The 20,830-nt window shown below is 31.0% G+C and overlaps 2 protein-coding genes across 6 annotated transcripts in view; one reads left to right on the forward strand and one right to left on the reverse strand.

Moving 5' to 3' along the window:
• Positions 1 to 1,607: 1,607 nt before the first annotated feature.
• Positions 1,608 to 8,038, reverse strand: LOC126744134 (male-specific lethal 3 homolog). 2 transcript variants are annotated; one of them, XM_050451479.1, is made up of 10 exons: positions 7,786 to 8,038; positions 7,665 to 7,733; positions 7,497 to 7,606; positions 7,181 to 7,424; positions 6,959 to 7,125; positions 6,745 to 6,900; positions 2,299 to 2,505; positions 2,013 to 2,237; positions 1,888 to 1,949; positions 1,608 to 1,833 (listed from the first exon to the last, which is right to left on the reverse strand). In XM_050451479.1, exons 1-10 carry the CDS (start codon positions 7,885 to 7,887, stop codon positions 1,826 to 1,828), a joined length of 1,350 nt encoding a protein of 449 aa, XP_050307436.1. In that variant the 5' UTR covers positions 7,888 to 8,038; the 3' UTR covers positions 1,608 to 1,825. The 2 variants fall into 2 exon arrangements, with proteins under 2 accessions (XP_050307436.1, XP_050307435.1); XM_050451478.1 differs by having other exon boundaries at positions 1,884 to 1,949.
• Positions 8,039 to 8,082: 44 nt separating this feature from the next.
• Positions 8,083 to 20,830, forward strand: part of LOC126744130 (uncharacterized) — a 67,408-nt gene continuing 54,660 nt past the window's right edge. The window contains exons 1-6 of one of the 4 annotated variants that reach the window (XM_050451471.1): positions 8,083 to 8,229; positions 8,958 to 9,009; positions 9,071 to 9,290; positions 13,282 to 13,524; positions 13,580 to 13,747; positions 18,586 to 18,771. In XM_050451471.1, coding sequence (XP_050307428.1) covers positions 9,102 to 9,290; positions 13,282 to 13,524; positions 13,580 to 13,747; positions 18,586 to 18,771 — 786 coding nt within the window. In that variant the 5' untranslated portion in view covers positions 8,083 to 8,229; positions 8,958 to 9,009; positions 9,071 to 9,101. Of the gene's footprint in view, positions 8,230 to 8,250; positions 9,010 to 9,070; positions 9,291 to 13,281; positions 13,525 to 13,579; positions 13,748 to 18,585; positions 18,772 to 20,830 lie in introns of those variants that run through there. The other 3 variants (XM_050451472.1, XM_050451474.1, XM_050451473.1) reach the window with 3 other exon arrangements.

Here is a 20,830-nt window from a genome sequence, read left to right on the forward strand (position 1 = left end):
TTCTTGTTTGCTGTAGCCTGGGAACATTTTTCTCTTTTTTGTGTTCGAGACGTCAATTCAAAGTGTTATGAAGTTTTCTTGTGCTTTTCGATGAAAGATATCTGGGGACCATTCTGTTTAAATTAGTAATGCCAACAGTCATTTATACCTAAAAGAACGCGCGCTTATTAGCCAGTTAGCAAGCATACATTTTTAAGACTAATCATCCAATATTATCAGATAATATCATCTCTGTCTATAGTGGTAATGTATATAACATGCGGTCGTTTCCTTTATTGGCATTTAAATTGCGATAATACAAATTTCCGTCTCGCATATAATTATATTATAGACTGGATGGCGTTTTTTTTTAAACAATAAGGGGCAATTTTATTGTTTAAAAGGCGACGACGATATCGTTATAGGGTGTAGGCTGTCGTAGGTTATAATCGACACATACAATTTGCGAGCTTGGTGTATCGAATGGAGAAACCACAAGTGATTTTTGGCATAAGGATTTGCTTGAACATGATATATTTGATGTTTGGCCACTCGGTAAAACTGATGTTAAGGCACGTCATTTATTTTATAAATATGTTTCGTTTAAAATGTAAAAAAACCACAATAGGCAAAAAATTCAAGGTATTATACATAAGTTCCCAAATAAGTCCTAAGTAACGAAACCTAAAATATAAAATTACAAATTAATTACATATGTATTAAAAAGTTTAGCAATTTCACTTTAAAGGATCTTGAGTTTTGAATAATTTTTGGCACATTAATAAGCACTTCATCTATTAATTGATAAATGAGATTTTCGGTTCAAATTTATACGAGTTTTGGGACATTTATTTAGAGAAAATAAGAATTTATTCGAGGAAATAAATTCTTAATATTTTTTTATGGTCTCAACAGAATTCCGGGAACATTCTGTGTAAGGGATATCCCTTAAAATCCGCATCAGTCACCTTGAATTATTAGCTTCTTTTTTAGTTACAATTTTTTTTTATTAGTAAATGGTGAAACACTCACATTGAGTTAACTGGATGAGTTTTTGAATTATATAAAAGCTGTTATACCTACCTATCAGTTTTTTATTCTGTAATTAATTGCTGTACATTCATGACGACTAATAAAGGTCTTATTATTATTATATCCTATGTATACCAGATTACTATATACGATATATAGAATATCAATAACAATATAAAATAGAATACCAAGGTAGAGGCACAATAACTACGATAGTAAACACTTATACAAGATTCGGAATACTGGAGGATACTCACTGCTCCTATGCAATGGTGGCTGATATGACACATATTCTGTTGGAATGTAGAAACAGGTTTCTTAAAAAGAACAAAATATAATTGTAAGTCCAATCTCCATACGTAATTCTGTAATTATGAATAATCTTTCTCAATTTATGGCGTACTTAGTTACAAAGTTAAAAATCACAAAGTATAAAATAGAGAGAGCAGGAAACTAGTGAAAGCGTAAAAAATGAAAAGTGAATTTACAAATACAAGGAATAATCAAAGAACTCTAACACTTACACACTCTAACTTCGTACTGTCCCACTGTCTTCTTAGTTAATTTCTAGTCCATTTATAATGAAAAACTTAAGATACTGAAAAATTATTTATTTATTAAGACATATGTTACGATTAAGTAATATGGAGATATTTAAGAATAAAAAAAGATATGCTAAATGTCCAGATCTCCTACATTTTTTTTAAAAGTAAAATTAACGTTATACAATACAACAAGTCACATTGAGGCTTAACTTAAACAATGAAAGTTGAAGAACCTGTAAACTTGTCAACCTTGCCAATATCCTCAAATGTCATACACCTAACAAATATTATTAAAAAAAAAAACCTAAAATTTAATAGTAAATTTACCCACATAAACTAGGGGCGTCCACATAAAACTTCTCTCCGTACCACTCCTTGTGTTCATTCAAAAAACTGCTTGAACAAAGTGAAATTAAACAATAACCGATACCCGTTAGAAAAAAAAAACCAACTTACTCAATCACCCCGTCCACATGTTGCAAAATCACTTTCATTTTATTATCCGGTATCGAGGATTGAGTCAATAGTTCTGGCATCTTAACGAACAGTCTGGCAAAGTGGATAGCGCCGTATACCAAACAGGGCGGTGGCGGTTGCTGGTTATAAATGTAATCCGGTAACAGTCTCCAGGACAAGGCTTTTGTTATTGGGCCATTTATGTCAGAGTTACTGCTGCCGATACTGTAAAAAATAAAACAACCAATATAAAGTTTCACGGACCCTGGACCATTGATCGCCAGACCTTGATCCAGGTTTCGGATCTGTTGCCCCATTAGTTTCTTCGATTGTGCCGTTTCCGTTCAGAGGAGCGTCAACTTTATTGTTTGACCTTAAAGTCCTTCGTCTCGAGTTGGTCAAAGAGGAATGACTGAAACCGTTGTGGTTGTTAACGTGGTTATTATTCGGGACAATCGTGGAATGTGGTTCCACGTTGTTTACAATAGTCCTTCTGAAAAATGTTTTTAAATAATTAATAAATTGGGAAGTGATAACAATTGGTCAATTGTTAAAGAAAACTATTAACGAAATACGTGTTAAAAAAAAGGATATACCCAGAAATATCTGGATTACGCCAGGACTTATAAGGTCAGTTCAAACAAAAGAGCCAATGTATAAGAAATTTAAATCAAATCCTGATAGGTATAGGGCTGAATACAATCAATATAAAAATTATCTTAATAATCTGATAAAAAAAGCAAAACAAGATTATATAAATAAAAAAATCGAAAATAGTCGGTCGCATACCAAATCTCTCTGGAATGCCATAAATACCCTAACAAATAATAAAAAGAAAGATGTTTTAATTCTAAAGATAAAGAATGATAGAAACCAAATAACCTCAGATCCAAAAGAAATATCGAATGTATTTAATAATTACTTTATAATTACTGACGTTGGACAAAGTTTAGCAGAGAAAATACCCTTAGTTCAACCAAGCCATAACAAACTAAAAAAAATGGCTAATTCATTCTTTCTTGAGGAAACAAATAAGACAGAAATCGAAAAAGAAATAACTCTATTAAAACCAAATAAAGCGCCTGGGTATGATCAAATAAAAGCTGAGACTCTTAAAGAAATAAAAATGTTAATATCCGAACCTCTAACACATATTTTTAATCTTAGTTTTAAGATGGGTACCATACCGACGGAATTGAAAACAGCTGTAATAAAACCGATTTTTAAAAAAGAAGATAAGGAACTAGCATCTAATTATCGGCCTATTTCTTTAAAAAATACCATAGCAAAAGTTTACGAAAGATTAACTAAAGTTAGAATGTCTATCTACCTTAAAAAATACGACTTGATATCAAACAGACAATTTGGTTTTCGCAAGGGCATTAGTACCCAAGACGCAATAGGCAATTTAACTAAAAAAATCTACAAATCTCTCGATGGTTGTAATCCTTGTCTATGTGTCTTCCTGGATCTGGCTAAGGCATTCGATACAGTTGATTACCATAAACTGTTGGAGGACTTAGATAATATTGGAATACGGGGAATACCGCATAAATTATTTACAAATTATTTATCTGGTCGCACCCAAAGGGTTGCCATAGGAAATATTTTTAGTGAAACAAGAATTGTAAAGTGCGGTGTACCTCAGGGTACTATACTAGGACCTTTGTTTTTTATAATTTACTTAAACTCTTTATTGGAAACAAATTTTTCAGCAGATATTATTAGCTTTGCTGATGATACAGTTTTATTTTTTACCGAAAAAAACTGGGAAATTGTAAAAAGAATTTCAGAAGGGGTTTTAAAGGATGTTTTTAATTGGTTTTCAAGTAGGAAATTGAGTGTGAATTATGATAAAACTAAATTTCTGCGTTTTTCATCATACAGAGATGGTCTTCCAAATTATGATAGGTTAAATATTCAATTGAACGATAAGATAACTTATATTTCAGCAGTACCTAGCATAAAATATTTAGGTATTACCATAGATGAACAACTTAAGTGGAATATTCATATACAAAACGTTGCAAATACCTTAAGATCTTTATTGGGTAGATTTAAGTTTTTAGCTAGAATATTAAACATTTCGCATTTAAAAATAATTTCTTATGCCTTGGTAGAATCTCGTCTTCAATACGGAGTTTTAGGATGGGGAGGGGCTAGAGACGTATTTTTAAAATGCCTAGAAATCGTTCAGAAGAGTATCATTAAAATTATTTATGAAAAACCTAGACTATATTCCTCAGATCTACTGTACAGTGAAACAAAAATTTTCGATATTCGTCAAATATTTTTTTATAATATTTTAACATATTTACACAAATATAAGTCAAACATTTCATTAATTACCCATCAGTATAATACAAGAAATCGTCAACAGAATTCCTCACAAACCACTACAGCTAGGAAGACAATAGGGCAACATTATTTTACTTATCTTCTTGCCAGGTGTTATAATTTTTTACCAGTAGAAATGAGAGGTGTTATTCTAGGTAGCAACTCATTGGGATTGGTTAAAAGTAGGATCAAAAAATGTATTATCCTTCAAAATAGACAGCTTATTGATGGTTTGGTAAATATTAGAAATTAACATGTCCACTTATATGGCCCTTTAATTTTAATCTTGATCTGTGTCTTGCTTTGGTGCAGTACGGTAATAACAGTTTTTCAAAGGACTACAAAATACAGTAGGTCTTTAGTTTGGTAATCCTGTTATAAAAATGTTTCGTTGAATTGTTTGATTAGTTTTATGAGTTTTAATTAATTTTTATGCGTTGCAAATAGCATTGCAATTGCAATAGATTCATAGTTTAGATTGTTTGTTTTGTTTTGAAATTTAGGTTTATATTAAGGCGAAAAAAAAAATACCAGCAAGTCCTCGCACAGCGTACTAGCTCCTGAGGGCTGGGGACATTATGTATTTATTTATTATATTTGTTTCTCGCCAACGTTTGGAATTATATTTAGTTCATCTTTGGGGCTCAAAGTCGTAGTATCTCTCGTCAAATTAAAAAAATACATAAAGCAGGGATAAAAACGTCGATACGTTTATTAAATATAATTTTATATCTACGTTTTTATCCCTGTTATATGTATTTTTTTAATTTGCCGAGAGAGAAAAACGACTTGCGAGCCCTGAAGATAATTACATATAATTCGAAACGTTGGCAAGAAACAAATAGTGAACCCTGTACCGTAATATTTGGTTGTAATATGTGATGCTCGTTTAACCAGTTAACCTTTGCTGATCATAATATTACCAAAGTTAAATAAGTATAAATGTCTTATTAGACTGCTTCATATGTTTCCTTAGAAATGAATTTTAAATATATTTCCATCGCTATGCGTGTACAACTGTCTTGCCTATGTTATGGAGAATGTGTCTCACTTTTCAGGACACAGTGATTTACATAACTTTTTTACTAACTTTCATAGATTATTGATTCATTTCAAAGAACTCATTCTTAGGTTTTAGTAAATATAATTCAATCCTAATGATAACTTAATGTTTAAATATTATTCTTAGATTAAGTTTAAAACTTTTTAATTAATTTATAATTATTAAACTGTGTTTTTTTTTGTAAACAGAATAATTCAGTATACTGTACTGTTTGACCTATATAAATATTGCATGTGTGTAATACTAATAAATATTTGATTTGATTGGGTGTTTATCTATGGAAAAAAGGAGGATAAAACATTTATCATTTTCCTTTTTTGAATTTTTAGAAATGAGGTGGATCGTCCCAGGATCTTGGCTAAAATTCACTTCTCATTTAAGGCCAGAAGTACTAGCTTAAGAGACAGTTTTTATCTGGATTTTCCATGTATTAATAGTTTAAAGGCTTCACCTATATAAAAAATGTGTTTCTTATTTTATAAATAGTATTTGCCAAATTTATCTCTCTATAATTAAAAATTAAAATAACTAATAGGCCTTATAAACATCAATTTGCATGTTTGATGTGGTGATTCTTATATATGTCGTTTATTTAGTCAAAAAAATTAATACAAGTTATACAAGGTTTGTTACTTAACAATTGCATTACATTCAAAAAAAGTTTAATAAATAATAAACACTATATAATATTAATACTTCAGATCAGAGCATCAGAATTGGTCCTATATATCTGTTTAAAATTTTAACCAACAAAATTGATTTCCCTGTAATTCTTTCAATGTTGCTGTTCTTTGTAAATGTTAGAAATACCAGACAAAGGAAGAGGTTTCATTTAAGCCATCCTAGAACTAATACTAATAAAAACTCACCATTTTAATATTTATGTGTGTGATTTGGATTTAGACCTTTTAGATTTAAATAAATTTACCAAAATTATTGACAATAAACTTTATGCTTCTCAGACTATACATTTTAAGTCACTCCTTATTGTTAACATAAGAAAACAACTTAGTGTTGTTTGTTTTTTGTTGCATTTAAATGTACATATTTTCCTTCATATATATTGGCCCTCGGGCTGTTGATACTTAATATAATATACAAACAAAAATGAGACACAAGCTAGACAAACCAAGATGAAAATCTTAGAAATAAATGGTTTTGTGTCATTTGTGTGGATTCTTGTGTCATTTTGTTATAATACTGTCCTAAAAGCATTATACTTTACTGTTTTTTAAATCATTTCTAATGTACTCTATACTTTAAGTTTGATATCTGCAATTGGCATTAATACTGTAACAAATAAATAAATGGTTGGTTTGATAAAATTCTTACTCTGCTTTTGCCTCTGGAGAATCAGGATGTTTCATTAAAGCAGGAGCAGTAACAAACTGTCCGGGACCTTTTTCTGAACCATACAGCAATAAATCATTAACGGTATAATCAAAGTAAGTTCTCAATCCATCACAGACCTCTCTGCAAAGGGCTACACTATAAAAAAAACACATTACATTAAAAGAAACAAACAAAATCGTTAAATAGCTCTTACTTTCTTTGGATGTCTTCTGTTTTAGGTCGGTTTTCTCTATTATTAAAATGATTTCTATATCTGGAACTGGGTTTTTCATTTAGGCCACAAAACTGATTTGTGGCATAGTGTCTATAATATGATTCCAGGATGGTGACAACATTTGGTTCTGCCGGAAGTTTCAACCTCTTAAATAGACATCAATATTGAATTAAGTAAAGTATATTAAGTCCCTGTGATTACCTTATTTTTCCCATTGATCAAATAGTAATCGGCCTCCAAAATTTCCCTTAGCTCCTGAACAATCTCAATTTCAATCACTTCATCTTCCAAAGAAGAATTTTCGTCAGAACTACTGGACATCTCAATGTTTTCATCAGTATCTATACGAGCGGGACTTCCTGAGCTGCCATCCTCTGATGATATTGTGTTCCTCTCTAAAGGTTTATTGTGCTTTTTTCGTTCTTTTCTATACAAATATGCTCCCCTAAAAACAAATCGGTTTTGTCAATATTAACACCCTGTCAAATTATGTTTTTGTGTTTTTTTTTTTACTGACAGTTGTAGTTGAGCCTTTTCTGCGAGGTCCTTTTGCAACTGGCGATTTTCCGGAGTGTCTTTTAAAACAAACGCTTCCCTGACCCTCCTATCCCAAGAAGAATTCCACCCCTTCAAAGAAATAGATGTAAAGCATTCAACTTTAAGTAAACCTAAAAGGGATTATTACCTGAAAGTGTATTAAATACTCAATTAACTTCTTATTATTGGAGTCTTTGCAAAGCACTATATCAAGGACCTACAAATGAGTTTTTTAAACAAGCATATATTAAAAAAATCATATAAGAGACCTTAGAATCATACAGGACTTTAGCTTTTGTAGGATCAGGTTCATAACACAAGACTCTTTCTCCGACGAAAAACTTTATCTTGACTCCTCTTCTTGACACCATCACTTAATTAAAGGCCCCCGATTGTTTTAAAGCGAATTTTAGGTATTTTAGCCACGATAAACTAATAATTTAAGCAAGAAATTCCCGAAATATTTACCATAATTTCAATTTATTAGCTCATCGTGATTGTTTATTGTTTGTTTATTCGTTAACTGTCAATGTCAATCAATTGTCAAACGTTTCAGTCGGTCAACTGTCAAAATGTGACAGAAAGAGTTATCCAGCCAGTGCAAAAAGACTGCGAGTGGACGTGTTCCATAGTGTATGTACACAAATTTGTTTATTAGCGAGGAATTTAATTGTAAAATTACGATTTTTCGGTGGATCGAGTATGCTAAAAAGGTAATGTGTATTTTCGATAAACCCCCGGGCCACCGGAGGCTCTTTGGTTAGTTTAAATAAGCTCTAAAATGACCTCCTTGCCCAACCCCTCTGACGAATCCCCAAGGCTCTTTGTGCTTAATATTTGTCGGTAAAGCACTATATTTATGATATAAACTGATAAAGTTTATAAAATGGCACTATTATAATGACAATACCGCAATATTTTCTGACATATACTTAAAAAAATCGCTAAAATGTGAGTTTATGTAACATGCACCTTCAGTTTTATTTCAAGAAGTTTGATAAATAGTTGCGTCGCAATTGAGAAGGTGCAGCGTTAAATGCTTCTTGAAAACTCAATTTAATGTATAATAGATTGAGTTGAGGAGACAGCGTCTCTATTAAATTTTTCTATTAAAATGGTCAAATTTATAATTCAATAATTAATGAGAGCCTTGGCCATAAGACACTTGTAATAGTATATAACATTATTTTTAGTTTTAAAGGCTCCTTAGGTGGGTCTCTAGGCTCCATGCTAATCCTTGAGGTTTATTTAGTTTCCTTATAAGCATATTACAGTTTCATTTATCAAATAATGAAGAATATAAAATATTCATGCTGATTTTGTATAATTCAGTAACAATACTGTTAACTAATTATTATTGCTTCAAGGAAATTGATAACAGAGCCGTGCATATGCAATAATTAGTATACAGAAATAACCTTTTATAATCCATTGTTCTTAGGTTAAGATTGCATTGGATTTTTTGGCAGAATACCGCTAGAATGCCTTTAAAGGTAAGTCATCAAATTCAGTTGTAGCTTCATCAAGTTTTAAATTGTCTTAAAACCTTTTCAGGGATAAGTTAAATTTTATCACCTCATCTACAATGAGTAAAGATGATTTTGATATATTCCGTCACCTGTCTAAGCCAGAAAAGGCTACCAGTGCCCTGGATCTTTTATCGGGCCTCCATGACAGACAAAGGGGAAATGCCAATAAAAAAATTAGTCATAATGAAAACCTTGGACTATTTGCCGAAGATCAGCTTGTTAGGAAACAGGACCTTAAGGAGATGGTTAGTATAATATAAAAAATTTTATTTATTTGGAAGTACACAATAACACTAAATACACTGATAAATCTTTTAAAAAATAAACCCTATTTGTAAAGAAAATTAGTTGTTTATCAACAATTTTCAGTTTAAGTCACTTATTTGATTTATCATTATATATTTAAGTTTAGCCATTAATCAGGTTATTTTCACATCTACTTTGTACATATATGTAATGCATGTAATATATTTCCTATCTTTAATCTACTTATACTATATGCTATTCAAGTTTCAATAGTGGCGATCTATCATGCCATTAGCATGCAACTTCTTCAGTCAGTTATGTTAAGCTTAATCTGACACTTTTTAAGAATTAACTAAAATAATGTAGAACAGCAAAATAATCCCAGTTCTCAAGATGATAAATCCCACATTTGTTTGGAGACGGTTCTGGTAAAAGCAGTTTTTTGACTAAATATTGGATCTTGCTACAGTAACTGTGTACACATTAGGTGTATTACTCTTTATTTAAATGATATCAATTTTACTGAAAGAGTTTCTTAACTTATTTGCACATAAAATCTTAATATTATATAGTTGAAAAGAATATTAATTCTAAGATTTGGAAAGTTCCTAAAAAAGCTCAAACTTAGATTGAATGTAGAATGTAGAAAAATCAACCTAATTTCAATTATTTGATATCAAAAATATGTTAATTACTTACAACTACTATTTAATAGGGATAAGAATGGTTTTCAGGTGAAATAGGTAGACACCCATAAGGATTATGTTCTGAATTTGTGGTAGTAAATGAGATTCATAATTCTTTTAGGGAAATAATTATCATATATTAATTTTTAAAGACTTAAAACAAACAAAAAACAATACAAAAGTCTACTGATATCAATACTTGTAAATGAATTTCAAAGGCTTTTGAGAGGATGATTATGTTGATATAGGATGATATGATTATTTTATTTAATTTATATAAATTAAATAAAAAATGTGGAATACATAATAATTTAATTCAATCTTTTAAAACAAATCTTTATAGTTGGCAGCATATTATAAACATAAAGGGTTGCAGATCGTACCTCTCTATACCAACATCCGAAATAACTAAGAAATCCAACCTTGAACCACTGTTGTTTTTGCTACTTATAAACAGTATTGCTCAGAATATTAAACAGTCATCTTTTTTTGTTATAAGCTATATTTTAATATAAGCAAATGTTCTGTCCTCACTTTTACTAGGAAACTAAACCCTATCACATATCCTTACACATTACAGAATTCTGCTATAACCCAAGCAACATAAGTAAAAGATCTGGGAATTTGATTCATAATTAACATTTAATATTCATGTAGCAGATATAGCATAACAAGTAGAGCATGCAAGACTTTAAAACTCCACACTGCTTAAAACCGTATGTTGTATTGGAATACGCAACTATCAAATATATAGGCATATCTCCAGGTAGTCAACTAAATTTCAAACAACAAACTGAACAACTAGCTATTAAACTTTCTCTAAAAAAAATTCGTTGAAAAAAGTTGAAACCTATATTAAAGCTACCACGCGATTTTTAAATTTATAATGCAGTATGGAATAATTGCCTGGGGTAGCAGCTATGATATATCATTAGATGGTCTTTTAGAAATACTGCAAAATCTCAAGGACTCACTCTATCCAACATATCAATTGTATCAACATTTTCCAGTGATGAGGTTGTGCCAATTATATGCTTATAAAATACTTTTATACATATGTAAACACCCCCAAAATCATCAAGGAAATATATTCAAATCATTACCAAACTCGACAAATCGTCGCCTTGCATACAAAGGGGCGTAACGCATAATTTGATTTTTTTTGGATTTCGCCCGGAGGTTGACAAATTTGGTGTTTTCTAGCTGCTCTCAAAAGGGCGTAACTCAATATAATTTATTGCCTGGGTTATGCACGCAAACTGTGTAAGGGTATCTCATCAACTCATTTTAAAACAGCAGACAAAAAGGCGGATCTTAGATACGCCTTTTTAATAGTATTGTTTACACTGTACAATTTGGCATCTAAGGAATGTTTTTTCTATACATGGAGTGAAATTGACAGCAAAAGAGGCTCATCGGAAATATCAACATGTATCTACAAATTTTTGATGCATTACAATGAAAAAGAGGTTAAATCTGCAGATTTTTTTGCCGATGGCTGTAGCGGCCAAAATCAAAATTCTATAGTCGCTATAATGTTACTATATTTTGTAAGAAGCAGCTAGAACATTAGGCAAATTTGTCTTCCATTTTTTGAGTCCTTTCATGGTCAAAGTGAAGGGGACTCAGTCCATAATGCCATAAGTACTGCCATTTCGCGTTAAGGAAACATATTTGTTCCATCTCAGTTGATTCCGATTTTTAGACTAGCTAGGGCTAAAAATCCCTATAATGTAATTCCAATGAATTATTTCGATTTCATAGGTTTTAAAGGCTTGTCGAAAGATTTAAGAGTTTTAAGCCTACGCCAAGATGATGACAGAAACCAAATCAAATGGACAGAAATCTTTGAAATTAAAGTTGAAAAGGAAAGTCCAGATAATATTTTTTTTAAAGTGTCTCACTGTGATGAACATTATAGAAGCCTCACATTGAAGAGAACAAACATGGATCATTTTTCCCTCGGAGAACTTAACAATGAACGACCAAAGATAACATGTCTAAAATATCAGGACCTAATTTCTTTGTGCAGTGGAGAAATTCCTGTAATTCGATCTCAGGAGCATGTGTCATTTTACAGATCTCTTCCATTCATGTGGAAGAGATCTGAAAGTCCCTATTTTTATCGTTTTATGTTATAAACAGTTTAGTTTTTTTGTTAGAGTTTTTTACTTTTGGTTTATTATGATATATTTTTTAAGTTTTTTAAGTTTTAGTGTTAAGGGCGTTAAGGAACCTACGTTTATTTTTTTGCGATAAGATTTTTTTTTAAGGCCAGGCCAGGATTTCCACTTTTAATTTCTTTGAAGTACTAGGTTAATTTGAAACTTAATAAATGTTTAATTTTTCGAATAAAAGGTTGATTGGAAAACTTATCTAAAATTTCATAATAGCAAATTGTTCTAATCATAGATGCCCACATGAGCACAAAATTTACGCGGCAAATTCGAAATCGTTTTCTCACAGCGAGAGTTTCTCTTGAGCCAACATCTTAAAACGCTTTTCCTGTAAAATACAAATATTTTAGATACGCCCCTATGTGTGCAAGGCGACGAAATATCACTCAAATACCAATAAAAAGAAAGAGAGTTTCACAAAAGTGTATAAATAAAGATAAAAGATAAAAAAGACAACTACTAATCAAAAATCAACAACTTTGTAAAACCCATATAAAATAACTTGATTTTAGTTATCTTAAGAGTTGCTTCCATAAAAATCGATTAGTTACTTGTGCTAAAGATAAAAACAAAACAAACACATTTGTATATCAGATAACGTTTACTATTTTTATATAAGAGAAAAATGTCTGCCTTACTAGTGATTTCTTTGCTTGTTAAAATTCACTAGCATTGTTATAGTTTATTATTGTACCATTTATGTGAATTTTTAATAAAGCTGATTATTATAATATGGAGCCCTTTTCATGAATGCCACAAGATTATAATTGAGAGGATTCAAAATAAAATATATTTTAATATAATGGTCATTACTTTGTAGCAGATATAAATTAGAACATCTTCAAACACTTAGGATAACATCTTACAGGATTTGCTCGTATAAAATCATTTTAAATTTTTTTTAAATATCTCAGAATGAAATACGAGACATCTTACCTTTTATATACCTAAACCACCGTCAGTTTGTTTAAGTTTGCTAAAATTAAATTTTTAATTGTATAGATTTAATTAGTATGAGGTTTTTCAATCTTAAATAAATGCTATATTTGTCACAAAAAGCGTTGAAGCGTGTTGATCGAGAGATTTACATCAAAGCACTTCCAAACCATAAAATCATGTTTCTTTAGCGTTGTGAAATGCCGGGTCACCCAAGATCAACCTTCCTCATGGTGTTCAGTCCCGACGGTAGACGATCCGCATCAACTCACGGCAACCACAGCATTTACGTTACCGACCTAAGAAGCGGTAAAAACATTAAAACATTGGTGGGTCATCCGCGCACCCCTTGGTGTATCGCTTTTCATCCTACGTCTGATCAAATCGTCGCGTCGGGCTGTTTGGGCGGTCAAGTGAGGATATGGGACTTGAGTGTAAGTTCTAAGCAAGAAAAAATAGCGGTGGTGGAATAAATTGATGATGTTTCAGGGTGGCAGTGAAGTTTGGACGACGGCTACAGAATCGGTTATAGCTTCCATAGCCTTTCATCCTAACGATAGAATTCTAGTTATAGCCACGTTGAATGAAGTTTACTTTTGGGATTGGAGCCGACCAGAGCCTTTTGTTCACGTTGCCACAAGCAATCAGAAAGAAAAGGTATAATAATAATATTTATTAAATTCCTTTTAAAATATAAAAAGCCCGTAAGGAAGTATAATAATGTCAACAAGATAAATTTGTCTACTTAAAATTAAATAGACTTTACAGATATAAAATAAAATATTTACATCTATGAAATACATAAAAACAATTACGTTACTCAATCATGATGAGCGAAAAACAACTCTCACAAGTAATCATAAACTCTTTCGCAAAAGAGAAAGTATTTTTGAATAAGTGTTTTTTTTCCCGCACTCTTTTTGGTAGGCTATTACAAATAAATCTTTGCAATACAAAATTCCACATGTTTCTGAAGATACAAAAAATTATATCTTTGAGTAACCAGGTTATTCCTTGTTCTTGTATCATAATTATGTATTGGTATATATGATTCAGTGGATAAAAGCAACCCAACTTTTGTCACTATATCACATAATATTTTACTGAAAAAATTACAAAATATTGGTTTTTATGATAATTCCCTAAATTTAGTATGAAGTTATTTGGATAACAGATTACAAAGGGTTGAAGTCTATGATGCTCTTAGTGATTCCTTGGTAGTTATGTATGGTGTTCCTCAGGGAACTGTTTTAGGTCTAATTCTGCTTAATATTTATGTAAACGATCTATACAGAATTGGAAATGGGGCTAAATTGACCAGCTTCGTTGACGATACGAGCATTAGTTTTACGGTTGAATCATGAGAAGCAATTAAAAACCTCTAACAAGATTTCCCAAAATATAATCATTGGTTTAATAATCATCAGTTGAGTATTAACTTTTCCAAAATATTTTTTAAGCCTTTTTGTAGCTATTCTAGCGATCTACCTAACTTCAATACCCTAGAATTTTATAATTATTAGCAAGAAATTAAAATAAGTCGATGCACAAAATTTAAATATTTAGGAATTTTTATTGATAGTCATCTTCAATGGTGTCATCATATAGAGTACGTAAATGGAAAGCTTAGGTCTTCTTACCCTTATTTAAATTTAATTGTAGTGTGTTTAATTTGCAACAACTTAAATGTCTTTACTATGCTTTGGCTCAGTCACATTTAACATATGGTCTTATTTTTTTAAGACCATAGGTTAAATGTGAAATTTCCACTTTTGGTGGAAAATCTACTTTTGCTTCTATCTACTGTGTTAGATCAAAATTGTTTCCAATTTAACAACCGTTTTTTCAAACAAAAAGAAGGTCTAGCAATGGGCTCTTGTTTATCGCCATTTCTTAGTGAAGTATTTCTTAGCAACTTAGAAACAAAAATAATGAGCAGTAATTTTAAAAATAACATCATCTTTTATAAACGGTATGTGGATGACATATGTTTGATTTGGAATGGAAGTGAGGTAGAGCTTACATATTTCTATAATTATGTACAACTCTCTTCACTCTAAAATTGAGTTCACAATCGAACGGGAACAGAACAACACCTTACCATTCTTAGATTTATTACTTAAGAGGAAAAGAAATAAGATATCCTTTGAAATATTTCGTAAACAAGCAACAACAGATAATATTATACAATATAATTCTACATCACCGTCCTCACATAAATTTGCTGCTTTCCATTCTTTATTTTACAGACTTTTTAACATCCCACTTTCTCGTGAAGCTTTTAAAAAAGAATTTCTTACCATTAAACAACTAGCAGTCAGTAACTTTTTCCCTCTTAAACCTATATATAAAATGTATTTTCAGTATGTGAACAAGTATAAATTATCATTTAATTTTATCAGACAGCAAACAAACATAATCAAAACTTTTAGGTCGTTTACTTATTTTGGACCAATTTCGTCACAATTATCCCGCTTTTTTTCTCCCTTTGGCATAACCCCAGCTTTTAAAACCAATAATACCTTAAATAGACATCTAATTAAAACAAAAGATAAACTACCCCCGCTATCTTCTCCAGGAGTTTATGAGATTAGGTGTAAAGAGTGCCCTGCAGTGTACGTCGGCCAGTCTGGTAGGAAGATTTCTACTAGGATTAGTGAACACAAGGCCCAATACAATAAATTTAAAAATACCGAAATCACAGTGACCAGATCAGCTTTTGCTAATCACCTTCTCGACTCCAAACATGATTTTCCTGACAGCCAAAATATAAAAATACTGCATCAATGCAACAAAAGTAAAAAACTAGACTTGTTGGAGACAATGGAGATTAGTAAAGCTTTTAAAAGCCCAGATCTGTCCTGTGTTAATGAAAGGTTTGATTTTGATGGCCACCTAGTTTTTAATAACCTCAAGTAGTTCTAGACTCCTAAATGATGGTTAGATTTCTGAAATGTATAAAGGATTTGATTGTTTAGTTGAGTTCTTTGTACATAGATAGTGCCACTTTATTGTAATCTTTGTTTACTTAAATATTAGGTGTTTTGTGTATGTTGTGGTAAGTTTTTGTTGAATTCTCCTTTTTTCGGGTTACATAATTTTAATTATTGTTTAGGTCTGATGATGCTCTAGTCGAGCGAAACATGTAACCTTCGTTATTTTATTAAATGTATTTGTGATGCTGTAGATTTCGTGTTTTTTACCTTTTATAAAAGTGTATGACCAGCATCTTTGGGATAATGGATGACTTTTTCGAGTTATGGTCTTATTGCATACTCTATAGCGGTTACTCAAAAATGGCTCTAAAGATCATTTTAAGAAAGGATAGGATGTACCCTTCAGACTTGTTGTTTGCTAAAGTAGATATTGTTGATGATTTTTTAAAATAATGGCTATACGAATTTTTATGAAAAAACTGTCTTACAAGATATAAGTCATCACCAGCATAGTAGATATAGGCCGTAGCAGTGTTAAAGCCGCGAGTTAAAAAACAATTGGACAAAGATGCTTTGCGTATTTAAGAGCTAACGTTTATCAGAGAGTTGCTCATACCATTGGAACTGCGCAGTCAATTTTTACATTTAAAAAGGCAATTAAATTCTTCTTAACAAGTGAAATCACTAGGAATGAAGTATATGCCCTTTTAGACGAAATAATACCTTAAAATACTGACAACTATGATCTCGAAATGTATTCATCCTGGTTTTAAATTGTTTTTTGTGGTTGGTTAGATATATTTTTTAGAGTTATAAATACAGTTAATAATAGAGTTATATAGTTTATTAGCCTCCTAGTATAGTGAGTAAAACTTTGATCATTGGCATAGATACTTAGTATGTGTTTATTCTGCCACGCGCGAGTTTTCTCTTGTGCCTCGGCTTTGTGTTTATTGTAATGTTAAAAAGTTATAGTAGGAAAATTATTTGTATGTTTACCATATTGCAATAAATGCCAGATTATTATTATACGATTCACTAAAAAGATCCTCATTATTTTTGACAAACAAAACACAGTCTAATATATACATTATAAATATAGGCTTACATGAATATCTTTGTTTAATTTTAAAGATTGTCCACAACCATTTCTTTTCAAGTAAAAACAGCCTTCCTGCCTCAGCAGAATTTCCCCAAAAAATAAGTCCGTACGTCATTCGAGAATGAATAAATGCATGATATGCAGATATTGCGGCACTTTCAATGACTCTTCCCCAACATGCGCTTTCCAATCCAATCGTTGATCTACATTAATACCTAAAAATTTAACCTTTTTAATAGATGAAATTGTGTTATTATTTAATTAAAACTGAGATTAACATTCCTTCGATTTTCAAGGAGTACGCATTGAGCTTTAGATATATTTAAAAGCAGGTTGTTAGCCTGAAGGTATGCACCAACAGACTCAAGTATTGACTCAACTCTTTCTCTGAGTATCTCCATGTTTTTGTGACTAAATATGACAGTGATATCATCTGCGTAAAGTACAGTAGTCTCCCCAACAACATCATCCAGGTCATTTGAATACAGAATATACAGCAGAGGTCCCATAATTGATCCCTTTTCTACATTTACACTTTCGTAAAATATTTTTTACCTTGAGAATCTACTCCCACAACTTCCAAGTATGATTTTCAAGTTTCAAATCAAGTGCAACCAAACTTATCCAATTTTTATATTAGTTTTTCATGGTCTACACTATCAAAAGCTTTAGAATGGTCTAAGCACACACCTACAGTTTTTATTTCATTTACTGAGTTTAGTATTTCTCTCATAGCCTGATAAATAGCGCGAATGGTCGACTCATCCTTTCTAAAACCATTTTGACGTCCGGTAATTACTTTATTATTTTCTAAAAACGAAACTAGCCTATTATTTATAGCACTTTCAAGTTTTACTTTCGTCAGGTAGCGATGAGATAGGACGATAGTTCTGTTCGACATCTCTATCCCATTTTTTATGACTGGGTTTGATACAGGCATGCTTTAATTTTGTAGAAAAGTGACAAATGATAAATTTATTATAAATTCCAGCGGTTTTGCAATTGAGTGAGCGGTCTCCTTAATTAATGAGATAGGAATTTCATCGTTAAGAATATGCTAGATGTTATTTTTTTAACTAAATGAGTGTTAAACTATTTTGATAAAACAGAAGGACATGAGTTTATAAAAAAATTTCAACAACTTCCAGGGGATTAGTATTTTTTTTTTAGTGACTGCCTCAATTACATCAATATTTTTGTTTGTAGTGTTTCTGATATTTTTAACGAGCTGCCATGACAATTTTATTTTATTTTTCAATAAAGTTAAAGAAATTTTTTAGCTTCATTTATAACACCTTTTAAAATACCACAGTATATTAATAATGTTTATTCGGGATCAAGACCTAACTCTTAACATCTAAATACTTATATCTTGAAATCAAATTGTATTTTTAAGCGGAACTTTTTCAACTTGTTTAGATTGACGCTTCTTTAATTTTTTTTTGTCACTATTGTAGGTGAGGTATGTGGCGTTTGACAAGCTGGGTCACAAATTAATTACAGGAATAGCGAATAACCCGCAAACCAGATGGGAAAGAGTGAGAGCTCCGGTACCGGTACCGAGACAAGAGAGATCTGCGAGCCCTTATCGACGAAGAATTACCCAGAGATTGGTGACTTCGGCTGGAAATGTTCCAAGTGCGGTAAGTTACTTAATAAGCCCTATAATATATACTATAATAAGCATATAATAATATATACTATATTATTACTATAATAAGCTCTTGTTAGTGGAGATTAAGATATGTTCGACATTTGACAATCGATAAACATAAAGAGAAATTCTCAAATTGATTAAGTTTAATTTCGTTTTGCCTATTTTTGTTTTTCTAGATTGAGGCCATAGTCATATTAAGTAAAGCACCCGAACTTAAATACTCACTAGGCAGGCTGTGGCACTTTTGTGTCTCTATAATTTGTTCTATTTTGAGTCGAATTTTTTTTTACTTCTTAGCGTTAATGTTTTAGTTAGTTCATCTGGTAGTTTTCTTGAATTTTAGGGCTTATATTTGGATTAGGCTTAAATTTGTTCTTTCTTTATTCGTTATCTACCTTAGTTATTTACCTAAAGTTAAAGCAAGAGGTTGAGTGGTTAGAATTAGAATTCTAAATTAAACTTAATTAATGAAATAAATGTGCTATCGTCGGTTTACTGCCAAAACAAGATAAGTACATTTTTTCGTAATCAAAATTTATATATAAACTTACTGCATAAAGTGTTGGACAATGGACAGGCAGTAAATGATGTAGGACTGTTTTGGCAATTTTTCATTTTGCTCAAAACTGTACAGCGAAAACAGGGTAAGTGCACAAAACTAACAAAATGTAGTACTTATCTGGTTTTGGCAGTAAGCTGACGATATATGCAATATAATTCCTTGTTCTTTGCTTAGTTCCAGGTAGTTCTTTTTGTCGAGTCTCAGGTTGATATGGCTTTCGTTTAGTTTTGATACCGGATTCTTTTTTTTTTATTTGAAGGATGACAACTACTAGTTGATTATTTTTTTCTAAAGTTTTCCACTTTCTACTTTGGATTTTGGTATTAGCATTATTCTAGCGTGTTTTTTTTTTAAATGTTTTTGCATGATTTTTCTCTCCTTGTTCTCCACTTGGGTATATTCCGGAGTAATTGTTATTCTCGTACACTTCAAATTTGTGTCAATGGAAACTGGATCTATATTTTCCTTAATGGATTGTCCTACCCGTCAAATGTTACAACAGTTGCTAAATTAACAATTTAGGTGTAATATCCTTCTCCTTCCTATAATCAGCTTATATCTCTTTGCATCACCTTCGATCTTTTTCAAGTTTTCCTTCAATCTGTTCACTTCTTCTTGAAGCACCTCGTTTTGTCCCCTTACCTCTTGGAATTTAAGTACATAGATTTTCTTTCAATCTCCGTATCTCAGTGGAAAATATGATCCGATTTTGCTTAATTTATTCTTTTAACTTTATTATTTAATACCAGTAATAACCTTTAACAGCTCCTTCACATCATCATTTGTCATTTTTTTTGTAAAATAATTCCTTTTTATAAATGTTAAAGTTATTTCAGATAAAAATCTTATTGACAAAGCTTTGTATAAACTAAAATGGAAATAGGTCTTATAATTATTAATAGACAGTAGTAAAAAAATAACAAAAATAAAGTATGTAACCAATTATATGAAAAATAGTAAAAATTTCAAACTTGGTGACATAATGTTTATACACAACGCACCCAAAATACATACAGAAAATAAAAAAACACAAATAAATAATGTCTTTATTAAGAATAATAACTGAGGCGTTCAGTTGCAAAACTGAACGCCAACAATAAAACAATAAAAATGGATTTAAATTTTTATTCAAAAATGACATATGTGTGGCGCTGTCTTCTTTAAGACGTTTGGCCACAAAACTTGATAAATCCCAAAGAAATTGCCTTCGAAAAAGTAGTAACGGTAGCAAAACTTTTTCAATCCTATGTAAATAATGTTTCAAAAGTGTTTTAATCCATTAATCTGCAACGTTTTCAAAACTCTTTTCTTCCATTTACACTTATACCACAGTAATAATACGCGGAATCAAAACTGTTTTGTTCCGCGAGATCTTACAGGCATGTGTTCCACAAATAATATTTTTATGGTTTAGTTTTTTTTTCAACTGCGGTATAAATAGGTACGTTGATTTTGTTTGTGCAGTGCTTGAAAGTTAATTTGT

The sequence above is a fragment of the Anthonomus grandis genome, chromosome 13 (assembly GCF_022605725.1).
Source record: "Anthonomus grandis grandis chromosome 13, icAntGran1.3, whole genome shotgun sequence".
NCBI classification, from domain to species: Eukaryota; Metazoa; Arthropoda; class Insecta; order Coleoptera; family Curculionidae; genus Anthonomus; species Anthonomus grandis.

What these genes read in the sequence shown, in the direction of transcription:
- LOC126744134 (XM_050451478.1), bottom strand. Translation starts at nt 7,887, where the DNA reads ATGGTGTCAAGAAGAGGAGTCAAGATAAAGTTTTTCGTCGGAGAAAGA. An exon ending in GAAAAGGCTCAACTACAACT is followed by an intron (nt 7,425 to 7,496) that starts GTCAGTAAAAAA and finishes ATTTGTTTTTAG; the next exon opens with GGGAGCATATTTGTATAGAA. An exon ending in TGATCAATGGGAAAAATAAG is followed by an intron (nt 7,126 to 7,180) that starts GTAATCACAGGG and finishes TGTCTATTTAAG; the next exon opens with AGGTTGAAACTTCCGGCAGA.